At 42.3% G+C, this 27653-nt stretch overlaps 2 protein-coding genes across 2 annotated transcripts in view; one reads left to right on the forward strand and one right to left on the reverse strand.

Moving 5' to 3' along the window:
* Window positions 1–27653, reverse strand: part of ZDBF2 (zinc finger DBF-type containing 2) — a 338913-nt gene that overhangs the window by 147976 nt on the left and 163284 nt on the right. The gene's annotated exons all lie outside the window — the stretch shown is intronic.
* The window catches only part of INO80D (INO80 complex subunit D), a 61126-nt gene that overhangs the window by 25488 nt on the left and 7985 nt on the right, over window positions 1–27653 (forward strand). Inside the window, exons 4-8 of the mRNA XM_087706830.1 lie at window positions 9648–10399; window positions 11291–11399; window positions 17722–17946; window positions 20986–21089; window positions 25389–25522. Coding sequence (XP_087562956.1) covers window positions 9648–10399; window positions 11291–11399; window positions 17722–17946; window positions 20986–21089; window positions 25389–25522 — 1324 coding nt within the window. The remainder of the gene's footprint in view (window positions 1–9647; window positions 10400–11290; window positions 11400–17721; window positions 17947–20985; window positions 21090–25388; window positions 25523–27653) is intronic.

Below are 27653 nucleotides of genomic sequence, written 5' to 3' on the forward strand. Positions count from 1 at the left end.
AAGGCTTGGACGGTGGAGAGGGTACGAATCTCCACGGGGAGCTCGTTCCAAAGGGTCGGGGCTACTGCTGAGAAGGCCCTCCTCCTTGTAGTTGCCAGCCGACACTGGCTGGCCGATGGAATGCGGAGGAGGCCTAGTCTATGGGATCTTATAGGTCGCAGGGAAGTAATTGGCAGAAGGCGGTCTCTCAAGTATCCAGATCCACTGCCATGTAGGGCTTTATGGGTGATTAATAGCACCTTGAAGCGCATCCGGAGATCGACAGGTAGCCAGCGCAGCTCGCGGAGGATAGGTGTTATGCGGGTGAATCGAGGTGCACCCGCAATCACTCGCGCGGCTGCGTTCTGCACTAGCTGAAGTCGCCGGATGCTCCTCAAGGGCAGCCCCATGTAGAGCACATTGCAGTATTCCAGCCTAGAGGTCACAAGGGCCCGAGTGACTGTTGTGAGAGCCTCCCGATTCAGGTAGGGTCGCAACTGGCGCACCAGGCGAACCTGGGCGAATGCCCCCCTGGTCACAGCCGTTAAGTGGTGGTCAAATGACAGCTGTGGATCCAGGAGGACTCCCAAGTTGCGAACCCTCTCTGAGGGGTATAAAATTTGACCCCCCAGCCTGAGTGTTGGAATATTAGTCAAATCTTTGGGAGGAAAACACAACAGCCACTCGGTCTTTTCTGGGTTGAGCACAAGCTTGTTAACCCTCATCCAGTCCATGACGGCCTCAAGGCCCCGGCTCATCACGTCTACCGCTTCATTGATTTGGCACGGGGCGGACAGATACAATTGAGTATCGTCCGCATATTGATGGTATCTAATCCCGTGCCTGCGGATGATCTCTCCCAGCGGTTTCATGTAGATGTTGAATAGTAGGGGGGATAAGACCGAGCCCTGCGGCACCCCATAGTTTAGGGGCCTAGGGGACGATCTCTGCCCCCCCACTAACACCGACTGCGACCTGTCCGAGAGGTAGGAGGAGAACCACCGTAGCACGGTGCCTCCCACTCCCACCTCCCGCAGTCGTCGCAGAAGGATACCATGGTCGATGGTATCGAAAGCCGCTGAGAGGTCAAGGAGGACCAGGATGGAGGAATGTCCTTCATCTCTGGCTCTCCAGAGATCATCAATCAATGCGACCAAAGCGGTTTCTGTGCTGTAACCGGGTCTGAAGCCTGACTGGAAGGGGTCTAGATAGTTTGCTTCCTCCAAGGACCGTTGGAGCTGGAGCTGGAAGGCTGGAAGGCTGGAATTGTAAAGAGAAATGGGCCATGAATTTCTCTTTCCAATGCTGTAATTTCAGTCTTTGGGCCCTAATAAGGGCATGAAGAACCCATTTATTTTCCCTGATTGTCAAATTCATTTCATTTATTAAATTTCATTTATTAAATTTATAGGCCGCCCAATCCCGGAGGACTTCCATGTATTAGGTAAAGGGGTGGGGTGCTGCCAGCATTACTGTTGGTTTGGCGTGCAAAACATTATTGCCGGTTCCAGCAACCCAGGCTGCCAAGTTCTTACCAGTTTGGCCAAACTGGTCCAAACCAGTAGGAACCCACCTCTGATTAGGTATGTAGTTCAAGAGAATACCCCTCTGAGTTGTTTTTTTTTAGCTTTTGTCGCACAATCATATTTATATACCGCAGGGGGGGGGGATTTTCACCCTCCCCAGGCTCCAGAGGCTTTCCTGAAGCCTGGGGAGGCCTAGGCTTCAGGAAAGCCTCCAGAGCCTGGGGAGGGCAAAGAATGGCCCAACTCAAAGTTCAACAACGAACTTCCCCAGGTTTCAGGAAAGCCTCCGAAACTTCTGGTTGGCCCATTGGACCTGTTTTTCGCCCTCTCTAGGCTCCAGAGGCTAGACTTCCAGGCACACAGGAAGGGTGAAAATCAGCTGGCCAGTGCATGCTTGCACCCGGAGCTGAGGGCTGCCGTGCCAGCAAATACGGCTCTGTGTGCCACCTGTGGCACGCGTCCAATAGGTTCGTCATCACGGCACTACAGGATCCTTTAATTCTTGATTCAACTCATTTCTTAACATCTGCATATCAAATTGCTTTATATTAATAAATATCTGTTCTGACCCCCCTCGTCCCACACCAACACACACTCCGAGCCAAAGATAAGTTATGGCATTTAATTAACAGACAGACAGGTCCTTGGCAGCAAACCGGCACAGACAAGCTTGGGCAGCAATCCAGCCTGCCAAGCTCACAAAAATGTTCTCCAACATTCGTTCCTGTGTTGACTTCTGCAAGAGGGGCGTGTGCACAAGCAGTCCTTTTATAGTCTGGAGAGGAGCCTAATGACCACCAGCTGAGTGCAATTACCTCCTGTAACTGCGCAACTGTTCCTTATGCCTATTAACTCTCGGGTGCCAGGCATCCAGGAACAACTCACTGCTGACGTCAGGATCACACTCCCTTGTCTCCTCCCCACTGGTCCAAGGCTCAGGCGCCTCCTGCTGGCCAACCAGCCTCTCTGCGCCCTGCTCGGAGTCGGAACCCTGTCCAGGGTCCTCCAGAGCCGACTCATAGGACCCCTCGCTGTTGGAGTCTGGTGGCATCTCCAACGGCTCCTTCTGGGCCACAACAAATATCTATTAAAAACTAATAATGGGGGGGGGGGGAGTTAGCTATAAAGAATTTTACAAGTTCTTTTAGTATTTCAAATGGCTCAGAAATTGAAAGTGCTGCTGGTCCAAAAAATATGTTAACAAATGTTGTATTTTTGTAAATATTGCCATTGGGTTATATCTGAGAGGTGACATTTATCTTTTAACACAGAATATGTTAAAATTATCTTCATCATCTAGTTTCAAAGTCAATATCCCTACTTCCATCCAATTTTTTCCGTATTGCCCTTCCCCTCCCCTCCCCCAATTTTCAAAGGTGGGTCAGTAAACATGCAAACTTAATATTTTTGAATGTGTGCGTGCAACCATGAAATCTAGTGTGTTTCCATGAAAGCTGAGTACACAACCTGCTGTGCTTAAAAAAACTGCAGAAAGAAAAATTACGGATCAGGCATGCTGTAACCTAAAGCACCATCAATATAAAGCAGCTTTTTATTTCCAATAAGATAAGGCATTATTATGGCAATAGATGCCATAAAGACTTATTAGGAAATTTAAAATGGTGGGAGGCTGTAACCCACCATTTTTACTAAAATTTTGGTTCCACCACAAAACCGCGGTAGACTAAAGCGCGCTCGACGAAAGCGCGTACCTGACGTCATCACAGCGCGACAAAAACATCACGCTGTGAGCGGTAAAGTTAAAATTAACGCGAAAAACTTACCCTAACCCCCCCAAACCTAACCCTAAACCTAACCCTAAACCTAACCCTAAACCTAACCCTTAACCTAATGCTAAACCTAACGCTAAGCCTTAACCTAACCCTAAACCTAACCCTAACGCTTAACGTAACCCTAACCCTAACCCTAACCCTTACCCTTACGTGAATCGGCTTGCTTTAAAAGCGCTTTTTAAAGCGCCCTTTTTTCTCCGCGGTGGTATTTGTCGCGCTGCTGATGACGTCAGGTACGCGCTTTAATCGGGCGCGCTTTAGTGGACCGCGGTTTTGTCGTGCCACGAAAATTTTTACTTTTGCAGCCTGTTTCTCAATAGGCAAATTCCCAATGACTGTCATTTTACTAATATAAATACAATGTCTTATATTGCCCCTTGGACCATAAATTGCTTCTGTTATATTTTTCTAAACCATTCATTTTGCCTGTTTTAAATCTTATTTGCTTATCAAGTGGCCTGATAGTTGTTAGTTCTCCTTTCAAGTGGCTAAATATATTAATAATATTGAAATACGACTTTAAACAATGCATATTTTCCAAAAATATAAACCTTTCTTGAATCCCCTCAAAGGAAAGATGCTCCTCAATTCTAGCTCAGTACTATTTGACGTACTATATGTACATATACAGCAACAAACAGTTGAATAAAAGGATTAATTGATCAGAAATTAATGATGGATAACTTGACTTGTTCCCGGATACAGCATGAGCAACAACTTGCCAATTCCAGTTGCGGTCGCTAAACAACACTGACCTGTAAATAGATAGCACTGAATAACTTTGTCTCATTCTAGTTCTTGAGTGCAGTGCAGATGGATTAGATCTTAAAATGGATAGTGCAACTGCTCTGATCCTCTCTTACCTCTTCTCTTAAGTTCTTCTAATTTGCTTTTTTGTGGCCTGCAAGCCTGAATAAGGTGTCTCTAAAAGGATAAAAGTAAAAAGAGGGTCAAAGAAGTTAAAATCAAATGCTTTAACTTATTTGCAAGTCCTATTCCAAATATATACATAAGGTAGATTTTTGTATATATCTGGTTTCTCCTCAAACAACAAAATTTTGTTCTGCCATTTTTAACAGACAGTGATAATTACTGTGAGTGGGAGAAGTGTGAACCACAGAGATTTTGCACCAGTGCCACTAAACTTTATTTTTGATGTTGTTATCGTGTGTGTGTGTATTTTTAAACAGCTCAGCTATTCTGTTAATGGTATATGTAATAAATAATAACATGTGTCTTTAGTTCTGTGTAGATAATCTGAGATTTATCTTATACATGTTTACATATACTTGCATTACAAATATTTTCTGGCAACAGCAACGGAGCTTATGGCCTTGATGAGGCTTGAGATATCGGAGGCACTTAGCAGTACTTCTTCTGTAGCAGACAGCAGTGAATGACTTTTTAAAAAATGCCCCCAAACTTCACAAAACTGCCTAATAACAGGCTGCATGGACCATGTGTTGAGCAGGCCCGATACGGACACATTCTGGCAGCTGAATGTCTTTTCCAAGGCCTTCATGGCCTTCAAGTGCTGTTATGCAATCTATTCCTGGACTATTGGTAGTTACACCTAAAAAGTGGTGAATCTGTCCACCACTTCAGTATTTTTACTTTCAGTTTTACGGATGATTTCCTCTACCTATTGTCCCACGTTTCCTGGTTTATATTTAATTTTATGGATTTTTTAAAATTTGATTTTCTTTGTAAGTCACTAGTCATCAGCTAGTGCAAGCTGTTCATACTTCTTCATCCAGTTTTTTAAGTCCACGCTCAACTTCTAATCTAGTTTCCCTTACCGAGGTGGCGCAGTGGTTAAATGCAGCACTGCAGGCTACTGCTAGATCAGCAGTTCAGCGGTTCAAATCTCACCGGCTCAGGGTTGACTCAGCCTTCCATCCTTCCGAGGTGGGTAAAATGAGGACCCGGATTGTTGGGGGCAATATGCTGACACTCTGTAAACCGCTTAGAGAGGGCTGAAAGCCCTATGAAGCGGTATATAAGTCTACTGCTAAGTCTACTGCTATTGCTATATTGCTACTATATATTCAACATATGTCGTACATAGAAGCGCATACTGATGTCTTGGGTTTTCTCAAGTTTCCTGTATGCACTTGCAACAATGCCTCATATTCTTGGTTCACCGACAAAAGGGCGAACAACAAAAGCGCACCCGACTAAACCGCGGTGACAAAACCGCGAGTTCTAAAGCGCACCGACGAATGAGTGCCAAAGCGCGGTGACAACAGCGCGGCGACAGAAGCGTGCTGTAAACCTAAACCTAAACCTAACCCTTACCTTAACTTAAATCGCACTTCTGTCGGCGCGCTGTTGTCGCCGCGTTAATGGCGTTGCGTTGATGATGTTGCGGTTTTAGCCCCGCGGTTTTGTCGTGCGCGCATTTGTCGGGTCATGATATTCTTCAGTCTTTCCTAATGCCCGCTTGAAATTTTGCCATCTCCTGTCCATGTAGGGCTCTAATCTGTGTTGGATGAGTATTGTTTTGCTAGCATGTGAAATGAAGGATAGTGTACAGTTTTGTACATTCTGTTAATTTTCCTTTTTTGATATTGGAGAGTTGATTGATTCTTCCAGTCTACAATCCACTGTGTCATTCTCCAGATTTCCTGGCATAGCTTGGTTAGAACCTTTATTGATTCTTCTTCTGTGGCTAGCCCTGTTTCTGTGGGTGTTCCATCAATTCCTGTAGCTTTTCGGTTAGATCAGAGTGCTGATCTGACTCCATCTTCTAACTTTAGAGCTTCTTGTAAAGAAGGGAATACCTTCTAAGGTGTCTTGGATGTTGACATCTCTACTGTATGGGATGTCAGTATAGTTTTTTCATTTATGTTTGATGCTCTTTTAATCACTTATCACCTGTTCTTTAGCATACATACACGCTCTATATGGGGCTACCCTTGAAAAGTGTTCGGAGACTGCAGTTAGTTCAGAATGTGGCCGTGCGAGCGATATTGGATGTGCCGAGGTACACCCACGTTACACCTGTCCTCCGTGAGCTGCACTGGCTACCAATTGGTCTCCGGACTCAATTCAAGGGGCTGGTTATCACCTTTAAAGCCCTACATGGCTTAGGGCCAGAGTACCTTCGAGACATCCTGCTGCCACATACCTCCCAGCGGCCAGTAAGATCCCACAGATTGGGCCTCCTTCAGATGCTGTCAGCCAGACAGTGTCGGCTGGCGGGCCCCTGGAGGAGAGTTTTCTCTGTGGCTGCTCTGACTCTTTGGAATCAGCTACCCCCAGAGATCCGGACCATACCCACTCTCATGGCCTTCAGGAAAGCTGTAAAAACTTGGCTGTTCCGGCAGGTCTGCGGCTGTTGACCTCCCTGTTGAGGTCCAGCTCCGATTAGAATGAATGTACGAGGGTGTTGCTGTTTTTAAACTGTTTCTTTTCTCGTTATGTGTTTTTTCCCCTCTTATTTTTTGTAAGCCACCCGGAGTCCTTCGGGGTTGGGCAGCATATAAATATATTTAATAAAATAAATAAATAAATACTAGCTGAAAGTTTGAACCTACTTTTGAGTTCAGTTAGGGAATTGTGGTTGATAAAAAATCAGCTGTTATGATAGTGGCTGAAGCTGATAGCTTGGAACACAGCATGCCGATCCTATTCAAATTGTTTATGACTTTGTATGTGGTATTAGAGAGCCTAGTGACCCAAGTGTATTGCGCTGATATCATTGTTGTGTTATTTGTTGCATTGGTTGGTTTTTATCTTGCCTGTTATGTATGTTATTTATTAGTTTGTTATAATGTTTTATCTTGTTTTAAAACTTTCGTAGCCACCCAGAATCACATAAATGAGATGGGCAGCCTATAAATTTAATGAATTAATGAATGAAGCAAAACCAGCCCGTGGGATTAGTTATAGAAACAAATTAATAATTATTGGAAATAATATAGTTCAAGTTACCAGGGGAAGATTCCAGTTACATTTTATATGAGCTGCTTTGGAACTTGCTGATGTTTTTAAACTGTGTGTAAAATGAATTACAATCATATAACTGGAATAATTTTAACATAAATGAATGAGCCTCCAGTAAATCTTATTCCAGTTATCTCATCTGGAAAAAGAGGTTCCTGGCCACCTTTGCCATTTGATCATCCAAGAGTATATTGTAATGAAAATATGCTGTTTCAAGGGACGGTATGTTCAAATGTAAACTATTTTTCCTCCAAGAAGTCTTGCATTATATGTTCCAGTCTACAAGTTGTAAGAGCCGAGGTGGCGCAGTGGTTAGGGTGCAGTACTGCAGGCCACTTCAGCTAACTGTTATCTGCAGTTCAGAGGTTCTAATCTCACCGGCTCAAGGTTGACTCAGCCTTCCATCCTTCCGAGGTGGGTAAAATGAGGACCCGGATTGTTGGGGGCAATATGCTGACTCTGTAAACCTCTTAGAGAGGGCTGAAAGCCCTATGAAGCGGTATATAAGTCTAACTGCTAACTGCTATTTTCATCATAGTGTTCCTGAAAACCAGGAAGAGCAGGGAAATTACAATTCTGTGATTGGTGTTGTAATTGCTAAAATGTAGTAGAAGAATCCATTGGATCTACTTCTAAAGTTAAAACCTTGCAAGACAAAGTACAATCCAAAAATTACATCATGTTGGGGGAGGGAGAGAGGGTTTGTGTGTTTGACTATCTGTAATTATAGTGTCTTGAGACCTGGGTTATTCTGATTCATTTAGCTCTGCTTGCAGAATAGTGTAGAAGGAAACTTTCAATGGAGTACAAAAATCATGTTAGGCTTTATACTTCCTGCTTGACTGACTGACTGAGTGCTGCAAGGGGCTGTTTATTCGTTCATACCAGAATACTGATAACAGGCCTTTTGAGGACAAGATTTTAAAATCATGGATGAAAACCGAAAATGATGGGAATCTGGTTTAGGTTTAAGTTTATTCGATTTATATGCCGCCCTTCTCCCAAGGACTCAGGGCGGCGTACAACATTAAAAGAAACACATAATACAAAAGTTAAAAAGAGATTAAATAGGATATCCCAAACCCAATTAAAATTGACAATGACATTTTTTTTTAAAAGAATTAAAATTAAAATTAACAGTAATCAATAATTTGTTTTGTTTTATTCAGGCCGGGCTGGCTTGCTGGAAAAGCCAACTTTTTAGGGCGCGTCGGAAGGACCGGAGGTCTGGGGATTATAAGAAGCTCCGGGGGCAGCTCATTCCAGAGGGAAGGCGCTCCCACAGAGAAGGCTCCCCCCCTGGGGGTCGCTAGCCGACACTGTCTGGCCGACGGCACCCTGAGGAGGCCAACTCTGTGGGATCGCACTGGACGGTGGGAGGCTACCGGTGGCAGTAGGTGGTCTCGCAGGTACCCCGGGCCTAAGCCATGGAGCGCTTTAAAGGTCATAATTAGTACCTTGAATCGCACCCGGAAGACAACCGGCAACCAGTGCAGGCCGCCTAAAAGGGGTGTAACATGGGAGTACCTAGGTGCCCCCCATGACAACCCGCGCAGCCGCATTCTGGACCAGTTGAAGCTTCCGGGTGCTCTTCAAGGGCAGCCCCATGTAGGGAGCGTTACAGTAGTCCAGGCGACTACTGGTACTCTGGCATTTCACCATTTAAGGAGTTTAAGGCATCATACACAATTCTTTCAGTTCTTCTATATCCATATCATCACAACAATCCTGGGAGGATGTTTAATTTATAAAAATTAGAAGTATAAGAAAACCTGATAAATTTCATTGTGAATTAGGGGCTGAGCTCAACCTGCTCCTAGTTTATCAGACATCAAGTATATTGCATTGCAGAGTTTTTCTCTTGGAATTGGTAAAGTTGAAATGATAGACTTTTCCGTTCTTAAACAATTTTCTGCGACAGGCTATTAAATTAGACAGTTTTTACACTTTTCTTCATTTCAAGCATAAGCCTGAAGTGTTAGAGAATTAAGTTTCCACAATGTGTTAATTCTAACACAGCTATTTTTATTAGGATATGAAAAAAGATTGTCTTGGAAGATTTCTGTTACACTTAAATATAATCCATCCCATCCTCCCTTTCAAATGGGCATCATTTAAATATGCAGGTTATAACTGCAAATGTTCAGAGCTCTGGGTATGGTAACTGTTCCCATAAAATGTTTACTGCAATTCATGTTTTGCTTCCATTTTTGAAGAGTTGAGCATGACAGTTGATATGTCCTTCACTGAGTCTTACCACAAATATAAATAGATTTTTTTTTTCCTCAGGTTTAGCTTGACTGACAAAAGTGTTGATGATTAGCTCTTTCTTCCTGATTCGTTTCAGACATAAATATTGTGAGAAAAATACACATATTTTTTTTGCTTTTGATTTTCAAAGGTATTGCAATAGTCACCTACAAGTTCTTGGCTTTTTACCGAAAAAGGAGAGGAAGAAAAAGAACGATCCAACAGAAGAGGTGAAAGTCCGGCATCAGATGGATTCAATAGCCTTCAGCCTGACAGTTCCTCCCCTGGCTTTGAAGATGTCCAATGGCCTGGTTGGGATGTCCCTCTCTCCACCAGGGGCCCGGCTTCCTCTCCACTACTTGGAAGCAGAATTGGAAGACCCCTTTGCTTTCAACGAGGAAGACGAAGAGCTCAAGAAAGGGACAGCTGTGAAGAAAAAGTTGCAGAGCAAATTAGCCCAAAACCGTCAACGCCAGAAAGAAACTGAGATTCAGAAAGTTCGCCAAGAGCACTTTAGCCCCGCCCCTGCACCTTCGCAGCAGCCGCCTTTGCAACCACAGCAACACGCCCATCTCTCACCTCTCCCAACGTCTTTAAAGCCAGCAGTGCATCCGCAGGGCTTGGTCTGCAAGTCACCTCAACCTCAGAATACCAGCCTACCAATGCAGGGAGGGGCGCCCACCACGCACGCGATAGCACAAGCCAGGCAATCGGCCAACAAAAGACCTCTGCCTCTCTTGCACCCTACCAAGGTTCACGCCCCAGATCCACCCAGGGCTGACAGGATCCTCATGAAAGCCACAGCCTTCTCCCCATACTCATTCTGTAGGAGCCGCTTACAGAGACTGGTGAAACTGTGCACTCAAAAGCATCAGCTGGATGCTGATCTCTTTCCACATTTAGGTAAGTACGGAAGTATATCTGCATTTCTGCATTTTGATGGGTAATTTATTTATTTATTTAGTTAGTTAGTTAGTTAGTTAGTTAGTTAGTTAGTTAGTTAGTAAATTTATAGGCCGCCCAATCCCGAAGGACTCCGGGCGGCTTACAAAGCGAAAAGAAGAGAAATTAATAAAAAAAATAAAGGAAAACAATTAAAAAACATCACACGTGCACCCAATCTGATTGGGGCTGGACCCCAGCAATGAGGTCAACAGCCCCAGGCCAGCCGGAAAAGCCAGGTTTTAACAGCTTTTCGGAAGGCCATGAGAGTGGGCAAGGTCCGGATCTCCAGGGGTAGCTCATTCCAAAGGGTCGGAGCAACCACAGAGAAGGCCCTCCTCCGGGGGGCCGCCAGCTGACATTGTCTGGCTGACGGCATCCGAAGGAGGCCCACTCTGTGGGATCTCACCGGCCGTTGGGAGGTATGTGGCAGTAGGAGGTCTCGCAGGTATCCTGGTCCTAAGCCATGTAGGGCTTTAAAGGTGATAACCAGCACCTTGAATTGCGTCCGGAGACCAATAGGAAGCCAGTGCAGCTCGCGGAGGATAGGGGTAACGTGGGTGTACCTTGGTACACCCAATATCACTCGTGCGGCTGCGTTCTGGACTAATTATATGTGAGCAAACTAATTGGAGGAACATTGGGTCTTTTCATTTGTTTATTGGAAAGAATAACGTAATCCATAAAGGAATGTCTCAGTATGCTTCCTCGGGATATACAGGGTACTCCTTACTGTTTACTGATTACTATTTCGTCATAAAGTCAGAAATATAGATCGTCTGTCCTGGAGAAAGAAATCCAGGGGCACTTGAATGTGTCTGAAAGAAGCTCATCTTCTTCCTCCCTTTTCAGGGTTGGACTGGTCTGAAGATAGTGGAGAAGAACTGGAAGAATTAGATCAAACCTCTCCATACCAAGTTGCATGGTCTATCCGGGAAGCCCTTAGATACGAAAGGAATGAGTGAGTACACGAAGAAAATAATACACAATAAAACATGGTTTTTAGATGCACATTCTTTTGTAAAACATAGACATTAACGAAGAAGATGATTAAACTGATTTTTGAAAGGACACAGCACTCACATTAGTTCTGATTCTATTTGATGCTTATATATTTGGAGAGTAAAGCTTAAATATACCTGACCATTCAGAAAGATAGGTGTTTGCATATTAAACCCATTGTCCCTTAATTCTGAATTTACATAATTTGTATAATTACGTAATTGATGTTATCGTTTACTGTAAAGCTCTTCTTTTAGTGGGCATTAAATGAAATCTAAATGAAAAATTTCCTCTTATCGCATTTATAGTTTGTTCATTGAGGCTGTTAAATGTTTTGCTACTAAAAGTTTATTCTTTGTTCAGCCAAGAGCACAAAAAATGTTGATTCTACATTTCTTGTACTTTGATTGAAAATGAATCTTTTAACAATATAATTTATTGAGCAGATGATACCATTTGCAAAATTTGCAAAACATGATTCAGACAAGGCTGAAACTTGTGATCAGAATCACAGATTCCTACAATTGAAAGTGGCTATTTTATTAAAGTTTTTTATTTATTTATTTATTTTATTTATTTTTGTTACATAATAAACACTGTTCTTTTGTGAACAGTGTTGTCCGAATTCCCCCTTTAACATTCCCACCAAAAGACATAATTCATTTTACATTATATTTCCATTATTTCCAATTTTAGCCGTATTACTTTTCTTCTCATATTTTTTTCATTTTGTTTTTAACATGTACAAACTATAATTTTTCTTTCTCTTTAAAAATAAACAATTTATCATTTCTTTTCCATCTATTTTCCATTAACAATATGAATGTGCAAGTTTCAAATTTCAAGTTTTATATAATCAACATAACATAGTTATTTAACAGCTTTAAGGTTCTTAATATAATTCCCACACATTCTAATTAAAATATATTTTTACCTTGTTAACAACCTCTCTTTCTACTGGATCATATCATTCTACTATTCTCCTATTTCTAAAATTTATCTTCTCTTTTTCCTTTTTATGTGTCTTATAACTTTTCTTCTATATTTTCCCTCTCACTTTTCGATAGATTTTTTGAATATCTTTCTCCCAAATTCCTCTTTCCCATCTCTCTTTATTCTCTCTTTATTTTTGGCTAATTTATTTTTCGGATGTCGTTTCCCTTTTCCCCCCTCTCTGCTCTCTTTGTGCCTTTACTCCTTTACCTCTTTGAGTTTTATTTTCCATTTCTACCTTGTTAATTCCTTGTTCATTTACATTGCTTGTCTGTTCCCCTCCTGTCTCCACTTTCAACAATTTTTCTGGTTCCTTTTCTCCCTCTTTGTTACCTTTTAATATTTCTCGTGCACTTTTTAACATTTCCAAAAACTCCTCCCTCCATGATCAAATGTAATACACTTTTAATATTTTTATATTTTATCACAATTAATTTAGTCCTTCTTCTTAGTCCTTCTCTTTTATATCTGATCCCAAGATAATCCAATCCTTTTCCAAAATTCAAAAGTTCTATATTTTCTTCCAGTGTAAACAAAATAAAGTCAAGTACCCTTCTTCAATTCCTTTGTTTCAAGATGGTCTTATGTCTCCTCTCTCCAGTAGGTGGCTTTTATTGTTCCTTTAGGTAATCAGATCACTAATTTGTCACATCTTGTCGGTAGTCCTTTGAACCAAAAGTTCAAAGTCCATATTCCAATTTTTCTGATCTCCCGCCGCCTCCTTTTTTTTATAGCAATAGCAGTTAGACTTATATACCGCTTCATAGGACTTTCAGCCCTCTCTAAGCGGTTTACAGAGTCAGGATATTGCCCCCAATAACAATCCGGGTCCTCATTTCACCCACCTCGGAAGGATGGAAGGCTGAGTCAACCTTGAGCCGGTGAGATTTGAACAGCCGAACTGCAGATAACAGTCAGCTGAAGTAGCCTGCAGTGCTGCATTTAACCACTGCGCCACCTCGGCTCTTTTTTTTAGCTTTAAGTTTTTCAAATTCCAAATTTATTAACAAAGTTCTTCTTGATCTCAGTACTCTCTCACTCATAGCTTTCTCCTCCTTTCTTTCCGTCCTTCGTATTCCGAGTGACGTTTAGGCGCTAGCTTAAAGTCAATCAAAGTCTCCCCTGGCCATCAAACTCCATTGTTCTAAGAAGAGCTATGTTGCAGATCTGTTCTTCAGGTGACTTTAACTTCTGTCTAGAACCAGTGCTTGGACAATTAGCACACCAATAGGATACAATGTCATCTTATTTTGTCCCACCTAACTCAATCCTCTTTAGCCTTCAGCCATCAGATAAGGACTCCACTGCATCTCTTGTCTGGTCAGGTGGAGATACACTACTGAATGATGGATGGCTTTCTTGAGTAACATTGAAGAGAGAACTGAGTACTGTGATGCCTGTACAAGAATGGCTAAGGGCTCTTTTGCTAATCCTCCATTGTTACAAACTGTCTTTATAAGTAGGAATATCCCCAGAACTTCCAGTTATCACAGATGGTCCAGATGATACCAAAATTTTGATTCTCCCTACTATTTTCCTGCAAATAGTATCTAATTTTTGTTGTTGTTGTTGATCAGCCAAGTGTTGATCCATTGATTGTGACAGGAATCGATTGGCTGCCTGGTTAACCTAGCATGACGTTGTAGGCTAGAATGAATAACTAGTCCAAAGTAACTCAGCTGACTTTCATGCCTAAAATAGTACTGGAACTCATAGTTACCTGGTTTGAAGCCTGGAGCCTTAATGATTTAAGGCTGTCAAAAAATTCTGAAATATTTCATCGGATAAAATCCACTGAATCCATAGAAGACTTTTGTAGAAAAAAGTAACTTTGTCGATAACGTTGAAGTAGGGAAATCACATATGGGAACATTATAAAAGGAGGCTCCTATATTGCCCATCCAAACCAATATTTTTCCTGATAGTCGGATGCACTAGATTGAGGAAGACTGACAAAGAAAGTGGTACTGGGCAGTTAAAGAGGAAAGAAGAATCAATTATTGCCCCCACTAGCAGGAAAAGTATCTCTCTTACAAAAAGCAATCCCGATATCTCAGCCAACAATTTAAAGCAGCAAAGTAAAAATAACAATAGACGCAGGTGGCAAAATTTCTCAGATGGTAAAAGCTTGAAAGAGTTTTAATTAAAGCACCAACTGATCCTTTTAGGAGAACAGATTTCATAAATAGAACATAACAAAATCTCTCACTGGTTGCTACCTCACTTACAAGATAAGAATTTCTAAAAACAATATAGTACATTGCCATTTATATGACTTGAATATGAACAAGAGCATGGACTTGACTGGACATCCACTCCATGAGATTGGTCCAGCCAAATTTCACGTTTTTCATCATGCCTGGGACAGGAAAGGAATGCAACAGATGTTTACTTAGAGATGCTAGCTGTTGCGAATGCTAGCAAATGCTGGATATGAGGTCTTGCTTATGACTTGGGGGGTTATGGGAATGCTGCAATGGAACTATGCTCCTAGCAGCATGACAGCATGCCTAATCAAGTAGCTGGATTTCATTATAGAGTATGTGGATTCAGCCAAAGTATTAGTATTGGATGATTTCAGTCTTCTTTTCCTGGGGGACCTCAGGAATCTATGACTATCGTAACAAACATGGATTTGTCTCAGATCTTTACCGCCGGCCCCAAACAGCTGGGTACATTTTAGATCTGGTATTTTCCTCAGATCCATTGTACAATAAACTGGTTCTGGGGGCCTTTTCTGCCAGCCCACTGTAATGGGGTCTCCTCCTTCACTGCCTCATGAAAATGGGGTTAACTAGAGCCACCTAGTTCTTCTGGGAAGAGGAACTCATTAAAATGGTCCCTCCAGACAGCAGATTTCCAACAGGAATAGTGGATCCATTTCTTTGGATAATTTCCGTCTAAGTCTATTGAACACCTTGTTGATTTCTGGAATATAGAAGGACTCAACAGAATTACCATTGATTTGACCTCTTGCTACCCATTGATCCTTTGCTGCTCCTTTGGTTCATTGAGTTGTCCCACTGAGTGGGAAATGGAGCAGGTAAACAGATGCCTGGAGTCACACTGCTAAAAAAACAAGCAATAGCAATAGCAGTTAGACTTATACACTGCTTCATAGGGCTTTCAGCCCTCTCTAAGTGGTTTACAGAGTCAGCATATTGCCCCCAACAACAATCCAGGTCCTCATTTTACCCACCTCGGAAGGATGGAAGGCTGAGTCAACCCTGAGCCGGTGAGATTTGAACAGCTGAACTGCAGAACTGCAGTCAGCTGAAGTAGCCTGCAGTGCTGCATTTAACCACTGCGCCACCTCGGCAAAGGTGGCAAAATATAACGAACAGAAGGATGTAAGCCACTGTACCCTTCTGGAGAAGTCTCTTTTGGGAAAGGATGGATCAGAAGATCTAATCAGTTTTGGTGGCGATCATTTGGCTGAATATTTCATTGCTAACATCGCTCACATTTACTCCAAGTTGGAAGTCAGATAGACATATTTTAACAAAATACAGAGATGATGTCATGTGGTGTTACGTTGGAGGTTTTTGTACCTGTAGTTCCCCCAAAAGTGGACAGAACCTCTGTTGTCTTAGCTCAGCCACTTGTACGTTGGACCCCTGTCCCATATGGTTAATAAAAGTCACTAGGAAAGGGATGGGGGGTTGGATCTAGGTTACAGTCAATGATCTTCTGAGTGAAAGAGAAATTAATCCCTTAGAAGGTTCACTCATTCCTTGAGAGGGCAGGCCTGGATCTAATGAAATTAAATAACCACCATCCCAGCTAATTGTAGCTTTGTGAGGAAGATTGTGGGGTGAGAAGATTGTGGGTTTGCAATTGCACTTTATAGGGGATACAGATTGTTTAGAACAGGGGTAGTCAACCTTTTTATACCTACTGCCCACTTTTGTATCTCAGTAGTAAAATTTTCTAACCACCGGTTCCACAGTAATGGTGATTTATAAAGTAGGGAAGTAACTTTACTTTATAAAATTTATAAAGCACAATTACAGCAAACCCCCCACCGCCCACCATGAAAGCTGGGACGTCCACTAGTGGGAGGTAGGGACCAGGTTGACTACCACTGGTTTAGAATCACGGAGGTATTGAATTGAATTGAATTGAATTTATTATATTTCTATACCGCCCTTTTCCCCGAAGGGGACTCAGGGCGGCTCACATCCCAAGTCAAGGGGGGTGGGTGTACAAATAAGGAATAAAAAAGACGAACAAAACGATACCACAATTTAAAAACACACAACAACCATACCATTCGAGGGGGGACAAAAGCTCTTTAGCCCCAGGCCTGTCGGAACAGCCAGGTTTTAAGGACTTTGCGGAAGGCCTGGAGGGTGGTGAGGGTCCGAATCTCCACGGGGAGTTCATTCCAGAGGGTCGGAGCAGCCACAGAGAAGGCTCTCCTCCGGGTAGTCGCCAGACGGCATTGGCCGGCGGATGGAATTCGGAGGAGGCCTAATCTGTGGGATCTAATCGGTCTATTGGAGGTAATTGATCAGATTTTAATTGATCAGGTCAGATTTTACACCTCAGCATGAGGGATAAATGACTTTAAGAATGATCTCGTGGCGAGATTTGAAGGAGAAAGTCCTCCTAGATTGTTTAGCAGTTTGCAATAATGTTGACCTTTGGATTATCTATTGGAAGTTGATGGTGGGGGGCAGCACGACATTGTTCTGATTAGCCTTCTTACCAACGTAGCTTGGTCCAAATGGTGATTGCAGGGACAAATGTTAGCCCCATATGCAATTCATTACAGAGTGCCTCAGCGTTCAGTCATTTTCATTATCCTGTTTAACATCTAAATGGAACCACGAAGAGAGGTCATTTATATGCAGATAATATCTCCATTCCAGGCTCATTGGGAGATGCTGTGGAAGTCAGGTCCTAATGTCTAGAGCAGTGTTTCTCAACCTTGGTGACTTTAAGTCCTGTGGACTTCAACTCCCAGAATCCCCCAGCCAGCATAGCTGGCTGGGGGATTCTGGGAGTTGAAGTCCACAGGACTTAAAGTCACCAAGGTTGAGAAAACACTGGTCTAGAGGCTGTCAGAGTCTGGATGGACAAAAATTAGCTAGAACACAAACCAAACAAGATGATGTGGCTATTTATTCAATGGATTGCTCCATCTGTGACTTTTGTTGGAGCTGTACAACTGCAAGGAAGACTGGGCTCAACAAGCAGATTGGGCAAAACCAGAGGGCTTTTTGTACAGATGCAGTTAATACGCTATTTGCAGGCTATTTTATCAGCTTTCTCCAATCTTACAGGCCTGATGATGATTATGCCAGTGGCAGAAGAACCCGCATTTCCCAACTTTGCACTTACTTTCAGCAGAAATACAAGCACCTCTGCCGCCTGGAGCGGGCAGAAACTCAACAAAGGAAATGCCAACATACATTCCGGAAAGCATTGCTGCGGGCAGCAAACAGAGAACCGGAATATGCTGGGCAGTTGATTCGAGAACTCCATAGAGCTTCACATCCTCGGACCAGGTGAGGGAGTTTCCCATACAATTTGCAGCAACCTAATTCTTGGGAAATGCAAAATAGCATTTTAATGGAACGTGGAAAATTTCAGCAAAAAAAAAATCTAAGAATTGAATCTTCTAATATTATTTCAATTGAATTTTCAATTTAATAAAATGTGTATGCCGCCCACTCCCTAGGGACTCTGGATGGCTTACAGACAGATAAAAAGTAATTTAAAAATTAAAAAAAACAACCAGAAATACAATTGATTAAAATGCATACCATCCATTCTGTGTAAGTGGGGCTGGACAATGATCAACAGCCCCAGGCCTGCCGGAACAGCCAGGTCTTAGTGGCTTTACGGAAGGCCGGGAGAGTGGTGAGGGTCCGGATCTCTACGGGTAGATCGTTCCACAGGGCCGGTGCAGCTACAGAGAAGGCCCTCCCCCGGGGAACCGCCAGCTGGCATTGTCCGGTTGACGGCACCCGGAGGAGGCCCAACCTGTGAGATCTTGTTGGTCATTGGGAGGTATGTGGCAGGAGGTTTAGCCAGGTCCTAAACCATGTAGGGCTTTAAAAGTAATGACTAGCACCTTGAAGCGCGTTTGGAGACCAATAGGGAGCCAGTGCAGCTCGCGGAGGATGGGTGTAACAGTCGCTCGCGCGGCTGCATTCTGGACCAACTGCAGTCTTCGAACACTCTTCAGGGGCAGTCCCATGTAATTTGCATCTATGATTTTTCTATCTGAGAATAATCCCACCTATCAAATTAATTCCAAATGAAGAGTGGCAGAATATTATTGGTTAATTGCCAACATTAGTAATACGTTTTAATTCTGAATTCAGATTGATTCCAAACTCTTACTAATAAAGTCTAAATGCCAGAATAGAGTATTAGGGGCACAGGGGGCTTTTTTCCCCATAAATGACCTTGGAATGGGTTAATGGAATGTAATGCTGATGCTATCCCTCTTATTTCATTACATCCCTGAAGCAAGGGTACCAGTTACCAAGATATTTCTGGTCAAGAGACGTGACTCACCTACGTCAGGAAATAGAAGACACTTAAGGCTACAATTTGGGGTTCCAGCTCTGTCCTGGATTTCAGAGTTGGAGTTTGATTGAACAGGTTCAGTTGAGATGAGATGCCCGAGGTAGGGTTTTGTAGGATTATCTGTTGTGGTACGCTCATATATGGGCTTCCAAGTTGCACTGGATTTCTATTGACTTCTGAGTGCAATGCAAGGAACTGGTTATCATCTATAAAGCTCTTCATAGCGTAGGACCTGGCTGCTTGTGAGCCCACCAGTTTTTGATTCATCTGGTAAGATCAGGCAAATCATGCTTTGGGTCCCATCAACAAGCAAGAAGGAGAGAGGGAAAGAGAGAGAAGAGAAACCTAATTGGAATTATTGACTCAGTTGGCTACTGAAATTGAATGAATTTTGAACGAACAAATAATATCCCCAGAATGCAATACTTAGTTTTTTCAAGGAGAGGGCATTTCAGTCCAAAATTGTTTAAACCCTATTTTCCTAATCTGGTAAAGAGAACCAACTGACAGTGTATCTAACTTGTCTAGATTGAGTTCAGTTTATTAGTCATCAGTTTATCCATTATCATTATTAGGTATCAGCTGACCACTTTGATTGTTGATCAGAAAAGTCGGCAGTTCGGTGGTTCGAATCCCTAGTGCTGCGTAATGGAGTGAGCTCCCGTTACTTGTCCCAGCTTTTGCCAAACTAGCAGTTCGAAAGCACGTAAAAATGCAAGTAGAAAAATAGGAGCAACCTTTGGTGGGAAAGTAATAGCATTCCGTGTGCCTTTGGCGTTTAGTCATGCCGGTCACATGACCACGGAGACGTCTTCAGACAGCATTGGCTCTTTGGCTTTGAAATGGAGAGGAGCACTGCCCCCTAGAGTCAGGAACGACTAGCATATATGTGCGAGAGGGAACCTTTACCTTTAAAATATACCAGACACTTGTGAATCTAATACTGCAAATGCCAAACAAAAGTTTTTCACTTCCACCTTTTGCAGTGAAATTAATCTCTGAAATTGATATCAAATCCACCTAAAGGATCCAGAAATAGGAGTATAGTCTGATATATTAGGCTGACAAAAGCCTTATGGTCACAAAACTAGTTCAAAATCATGTAAATAATATGTGCAAATCAGCACTATTTTTCACATTATACACATATTTTTTTGATATTTTAAATAACTTAGTTTCATTTTATTTGTAAAGAGACTTATAAGAATATTGAAACCCTGATCCTTAACTATTGAAAACTTTAGTCAATCTGTCTTCACGTAATACCTGCTTTATATATGTATGTGTGCATTTTAATAGAAAAACAGCTTCTCAGGAACTTGTATTTTGTTTATACAAGCTTATTTGTCCTCAGTAGGAAGAGACATATAATACACAATTATTTTAATTGTGTATTATATAGAGAATAGATACATTGGATGTTACAAAGAGTGCAATTTCTGTGTTATGCAGTGTACTTGTCTTTTACATATGGTAACATCTACTAACTAGAAATAAATACTAACACCGTCTCCTGCTTGTGAATGTTTTGCAGGATGGATAAAATACTTCTGTAATAGCAATAGCAATAGCAGTTAGACTTATATACCGCTTCATAGGGCTTTCAGCCCTCTCTAAGCGGTTTACAGTGTCAGCATATCGCCCCCACAGTCTGGGCCCTCATTTCACCCACCTCGGAAGGATGGAAGGCTGAGTCAACCTTGAGCCGGTGAGATTAGAACCGCTGAACTGCAGATAACAGTCAGCTGAAGTGGCCTGCAGTACTGCACCCTAACCACTGCGCCACCTCGGCTGTAATGTGAAAATAGACATGAACAATAATTAAATTTTAAGATTTTTGATAAGACTATGTTAATAAACATCGCTCTCTCTCTCTCTCTCTCTCTCTCTCTCTCTCTCTCTCTCTCTCTCTCTCTCTCTCTCTCTCTCTCTCTCTCTCTCTCTCTCTCCCCCTCCCTCCCTCCCTCCCTCCCTCTATTTCTACTTCTACCTCTCTCCCTCTATTTCAGCTCAAGCCAAGTGAAGCAGAGGGATGCATCACCATGCGGTGGAACCACAAAGGGTGAACCATGCACTAACAAGGCTCTTCCATTCACTAAACATTGTTTTCAACGTATCCTTTTCATTGTTCCTCTGTTTATTTGCGGTGGATGAAAGGGATGAATTTTGGTCTATTGTTGTTTTCAGTAAATAGCACTTGACATCTGTATTTGGTTGTACTTCTTTTGCACTGTGCATTAAGACAGCAGATTGACTTCTAAAAGTAGGCCAGTATAATTGATTTATAAGGCAAGAAAGCCTACTTGGAAAATTAAGCCTGCAACTCCATACTTAGAAATAGTGAGTACAGCATAAGTTTGTATGATTTTAATGACTAGTTATTGGTTAAAATTTCAGCATTTTTTTAATAGATAAAAATGGTGAATGCATTAACTGTAGGAGCACATAAGTTCTGCTAATTATTTTATTTATTGTTATCAAATTTCTGCTGAATCTTCAGGACTCAGGAATATTTAAAATATACTAAAATGCAGCAAAAATCCAAAGAATAATAAAATATTAAAATATAATATGTAATAATAACAACAGGCATCTATATAGTAGCAATCATAATTCTTTCTTAAAGATAGCCCAGGGAAGCTTCATCTTTAAGCTTCTGGAAAGTTATCAGCAAGGGACCCGTGCTAATTTCTAGAAAGAGCTGGTTTCATAATGTAGGTGTTATGGTGTGGAATATCTCCCAGGAGAAGGGGTATCGCAAATCTCCTGAGGGGAATTTATCAGTTGGGTTGAATACGGTTAGATAGATAGTTCTGTAAGTATCCAGGTGTCAAGCTAAGAGCATTATTAATTAAAACTAGCACTTGGAAAACTATTGGCAACCAATGTAGGCTACAAAATAGGTGCAATATGTTCATCATGATTCATGTCAGCCAGCAAATGAGCTACTTCATGCTGAAGACCATTCTGAATGGTCTTCAAAGGCACCAAAGTAAAATGAATGGCAGCAATCCAATGGTGGGTTTCAAAAAATTTTGGAACCTCTTCTGTAGGTGTGGCCTACTTTCCGGGTCCACTGGTAGAACCTCTTCTAACCGGTTCGGTAGATTTGACGAACTGGTTCTACCGAACCAGTAGGAACCCACGTCTGCAGCAATCTAACCAAGGAACGATAAGGGCATGAGTCCCTATTGCAAGGTCCTCCCACTCCAAGTAAGGTTTCAACTTTGCAGCTGATGAAACTGCAAAGGCCTCTCTGACGTGGTCCTCCCTGTCCATTTAGCAAAAGCTGTGAGTCCGGGAACATAGGAAATGCAGAAGCAATGAAATAAAAAAGTAAATACCGTATATACTCGAGTATAGGCCGACCCGAATATAAGCCGAGGCACCTAATTTTACCACAAAAAACTGGAAAAGTTATTGACTCGAGTATAAGCCTAGGGTGGGAAATGCAGCAGCTACTGGTAAATTTCAAAAATAAAAATAGATACCAATAACGTTTTTGAATATTTATTTCAAAGAAAAACAGTAAACTAGTGGTGTATTCAATGAAATACTTCACTCACCTCATGATGCTGATGTCCCGCTGTGATGATGATGTCCCGTGCAGCCGCGGGAGCAATGTCCCGCCTCCTATGACACACGGCACAGTGATTCCTATCATTGGATCACTGTACCAGAGGAGGTGGGACATCGCTATGTGGCTGCTTGCCATAACAAGGAGGAGGTGGGACATCATTGCAGAGTGGCAGGAGGGGGAGGAAGGGGAATCGTAAGACAGTCCTGCATTACATTAGAACGTGAGGAGGGGGGATGGTGCGGTGCGCGCTGCGCGGCAAACTGACACAGAGGGAGGGGAAACTCACAGGGGCGCCGGGCCATTCACGAGCGTCACCCAGCAGCATGGCCCTCCATTTTGGGCAAATTTCTCCATTCTCCTCCATTTTGGGCAAATTTTTCACTGACTCGAGTATAAGCCGAGGCGGCTTTTTTCAGCCCAAAAAGTGGGCTGAAAAACTCGGCTTATACTCGAGTATATACGGTATTCCAAATTAGATTAAATGAGCTCAGAATTTTAACGTCTTCCTTTCACCCTGTTCTTCATACTTTATACAGTCACTTAAGTGTCTCTCTCCATTTTTTTGTTTTGTTTTTAAACACAGGTTTATCCTTAGTTTATATTCTTTCTAGGCACGAAAAAACCGACAATTGTAAAGTAAGCAATGTAGGCAGGAATGTCAACACAGAAATAACCTTGTAGATGAAATAAGAATAAAATATCTGAAAGAAAATAGCACACTACATAATCATAATGCTGAAATGTTTTAAAAATTTGGTCATGCAAGCTACTTCTAGGTTGGAGTGGAACAATTAAACGTTTTAGCACAATCTACAGACTTGTGGATTGTATTTTGTTTTCATTAAAAACCTAAAGATCAATAGAAGATGGTACAGAAGACATATACTTAGTACACTCATACTTTTAAGTATGTGTTCTGAGCCCCAAGATCTGTTTTCAATACCAGTAATAAATGAAGCTTATGGCACTGCTCCTCATTAGGACTTCTGTTTGTCTTGCCTTCTTCATTTCAACAGTCTGTAGAATGGGAGAGAGTCACTTGCTGTTGATATTAAAGAAGTTAGTAATCCTTCCAGATCATTCAGATATTTTCATTCCATCCTTCATGTTATATGCATTAAATTCCTTTACAAATCCAGCAGCCATTATCTAAAGCATTGTCTGTACAAGAAACCAATCCCATGAACGATATTTATTTGTGCAATTAGTTATATCAGTAAATCAGCCTTTCTTTCACACACCATAGATTTTATCATCTAGCTCCGGGATGGCGAACTTACGGCACGCGTGCCGCAGGTGACACACGGAGCCATTTGTCAGGGCACGCATGCGCACGGTGGCCAGCTGAGTTCACCCTTTTTTAAAGCCATTTTCCGCCCTCCCCAGGCTCCAGAGGCTTTATAAGAGCGTGGAGAGGGTGAAAAGAGCCTCCCCCGCCCTCCCGGAGGCCCCCTGGAGGCTTCATGAGCTTGCCTGAAGCCTCCGGAGTGCAAAAAACTGGCCCTACAGGCAAACAGGAAGTTCAGGAACAGACTTCCGGTTTGCTCAGAGGGGCATTTTGAGTGCTCTGAAGGCTTCAGGGAATCTTCCCGAAGGTCCCTGAAGCCTCCGGAACGCTCAAAACGACTCTCCGAGCAAACCGGAAGTCACTTCCGGTTTGCTCAGAGGGTCGTTTTAAGTGCTCCGGAGGCTTCAGGGAAGCCTCCTGAAGGTCCCTGAAGCCTCCAGAGGGCCTCCGGAGGGGCAGGGGGGGGGCTTTTTTCGCCCTCCCCAGGCTCCTATAAAGCCCCTGGAGCCTGGGGATGGTGAAAAAAGCATGCAAAAAATGGGCGGGGGGGGGGGGGAAAGCACCTGTAGTGTACGCATGCACACTGGGGGTGTGTGTGTCACACATTGCATTATGGGTGTAGCATGCCCGCGCACGACCCCCCTGCGCTCCCCCCATTTATAGCACGCGAGCCAAAAAAGGTTCACCATCGCTGATCTAGCTTGTGCTTTTAAACAATTCCTGGGCATTAGTTACATATTCTTACTCATTGTCTTGCTGTACCGGACATAGCTATGCTCATATATCTGCTACAAATTGAGCAAGGAAACATAGCTAGAGAAAGAGTAAAGAGACTCCTAGTTATATACCTTTTATGAGCAATCTTAAGTTCAAATTCAGAATCCTATTTATTGATTTCCTCTCTGTATCATCTTTCAGAAAGACAGGATTTTTTTCAGGTTATATCTTCTGGAGATGATAGAAATCTTCCTTTTAATATATTACCTCATTTTCTATTAGTTCATTAGAAAATAATCTACTGATTATATTCTGCCTTCCTCTCACAATTCTGATTAAGAATTTTTACGAAACGAACACTGGCTCATTAGCAAAATACCTAGTTCAGTAAACCCATCTTAAGACAATAGAAAATCATTGGCAGTTCTGTAGGAAGGCCAGAGCCGAGGTGGCGCAGTGGTTAGGGTGCAGCACTGCAGGCCACTTCAGCTGACTGTTATCTGCAGTTCAGCGGTTCTAATCTCACCGGCTCAAGGTTGACTCAGCCTTCCATCCTTCCGAGGTGGGTGAAATGAGGACCCAGACTGTGGGGGCGATATGCGGACTCTGTAAACCGCTTAGAGAGGGCTGAAAGCCCTATGAAGCGGTATATAAGACTAACTGCTATTGCTATTGCTATAGTCTGCTATTAAATCTTCTAAATTTTGAAATACAGAAATAAATTACATTTTAAAGGTGTGGGGTTTTAAAATTCTTTGAAAATAAAGTTGTACTCGAATCTCAACACTACTGCATATTATTCTTTAAACTGGCATATATACATATAGATATCCTCTTGAATCGATCGCAGCAGCTTTTTTCAAGTTGTACAGCTAGGTTTGCTGATGGACAGCAATGCTCTGTGCCCGTTTTTGACATTACACATCAGACCCCCTTATGTGAAGAACATGCCAAAAAAATGGTAAGTACATTTGATAGTCAAGAAAGAAAGGAAAAAATAAAACCTTCCATGCACACTCAGAGCAACAGAAGTTGTAGCAAACCAAAAGTTTTCCACTTTTACAGTTCTTTTCAGAAAGCTGTAAAATGGTTTGCCAATTATGATTAAAAATAATAGGATATCAACTGTCTTATTGAAGTTTAGTTCAAAAGTTCAAAGTTTAATGAATTTATATGCCGCCCAATCCTGAAGGACTCCGGGCGGCTTACATAAAAACAACTCTAAAAGAATACTAAAAAATTTAAAATAGAGAGACAAAGCAAGTTAAAAAGACACATCATACACTCAGCCTTAGTGGGGCTGGACCTCATTCAAGAGGTCAACAGCCCCAGGCCTGCCGGAATAGCCAGGTCTTAGTAGACTTTCGGAAGGTCAAGAGAGTGGGGAGGGTCCAGATTTCTGGGGGTAGATCTTTTCATAGAGCCGCGGCAGCTACAGAGAAGGCCCTCCCCCGGGGAGCCGCCAGATGACATTGTCTAGTCGATGGCACCCGGAGAAGGCCCGCCCTGTGAGATCTTATTGGGCGCTGGGAGGTATGTGGCAGGAGGCGGTCACGGAGATATCCAGGTCCTAAGCCATGTAGGGCTTTAAAGGTGATAACCAGCACCTTGAAGTGCATTCGGAGACCGATAGGGAGCCAGTGCAGCTCGCGGAGGATGGGTGTAACATGGGTGTATCTCGGTACACCGAGTATCGCTCGCGCGGCTGCATTCTGGACCAATTGTAGTCTCCGAACACTTTTCAGGGGCAGCCCCATGTAGAGCGTGTTACAGTATTATTGAGTGAACCAAAAGGATTATGGGAAGGTACTTAAGCTTCCTGTCCCAGTATGATATGCTAGCTCCACTTATTTAGTTTTCCTACATTTCAAAACTTCTTTATTACAGTCCCTTAAATGTTTGATATTGACAAAGACACATAAATTCTGAATGTCTGTGGAGATTCTCAGTCCTCCAGGTCATGGTTGTCCCAAAGGTGCTTTCTCAAGAGGAAACTGGACTGTTTTTTTTCCTTAAAGACGTTTCACTTCTCATCCAAGAAGCTTTTTCAGAGCTGAAGAAGCTTCTTGGATGAGAAGTGAAACGTTTTCAAGGCAAAAAAACAGACAGTCCAGTTGCCTCCTGAAAAAGCGCCTTTGGGATAAATTCCGAATATTGTTCTAATTATTTCTCATTAACTGTTACAAAGTAGTAATGTAGAAATTGTTCTGAGTTCAAAATGGTTGTTTCCTAGTCTGTTTTTGATAACTTTGAATTAAAAATGGCGATGTGTAAAATATTGTCTTTGGGGCCAGAAACATTTCCAGAATGATTGGAAATCCCTGCTACAACTGTTTTTTTAAACTTAAACGGGGAATCTTGAATTAAAAATTGACATTCAGATAAACAAATGTTATGCATACTCCTATTACATAGCATATTTGTGGTATTTTCCGTTTGTTCGGATACGCAGGATCAATCCGATAACGGTGTGATATGCTAAACTGACTAATCCATTTGACAGAAAAATAATCTGATTATTTGCAGCTTTAGCTTCCGTGAGTCATTCTTTCTAATGATTTCAATATCATTACTTTTCTAGCCTTCAAATACCTGCAGATCTTATTTTAAATTAACACTTATGCCGTTACTATTACAATTGTAAATACTTTGGCCTCTACATATGTTGTTAGCTGTCTTGCCCTTACTATTGGTCAAAATGAGGTTCCTGGCTGGTTTTTCACATTGTCAGATAGTCTGTCTGAATTTTGTGATGTAATTATACTCTTAAAATCTCAAGGTAAAAAAAATATATTTGTTTATTTATTTATTTATTTGTTAAATTTCTAGGCCGCCCAATCCCAGAGGAGTCCGGGCGGCTTAGAAAGAAAGAAAAAAGAAAAACAAAATAAAAGAATAATTTAAAAATTTACCAACACGCATACATTTCTAATCGGGGCTGGACCTTAGCAATAACAGCCCCAGGCCTGCCGGAACAGCCAGGTTTTAACGGCTTTCCTGAAGGCCATGAGAGTGGGTAAGGTCCGGACTTCTGTGGGTAGCTGGTTCCACAGGGTCGGAGCAGCCACAGAGAAGGCCCTCCTCCGGGGGCC

This window comes from Thamnophis sirtalis, unplaced genomic scaffold, assembly GCF_051295495.1.
Source record: "Thamnophis sirtalis isolate CommonGarterSnake01/CBP01778 unplaced genomic scaffold, rThaSir2_p1.2 scaffold_1, whole genome shotgun sequence".
Lineage (NCBI taxonomy): Eukaryota > Metazoa > Chordata > Lepidosauria > Squamata > Natricidae > Thamnophis > Thamnophis sirtalis.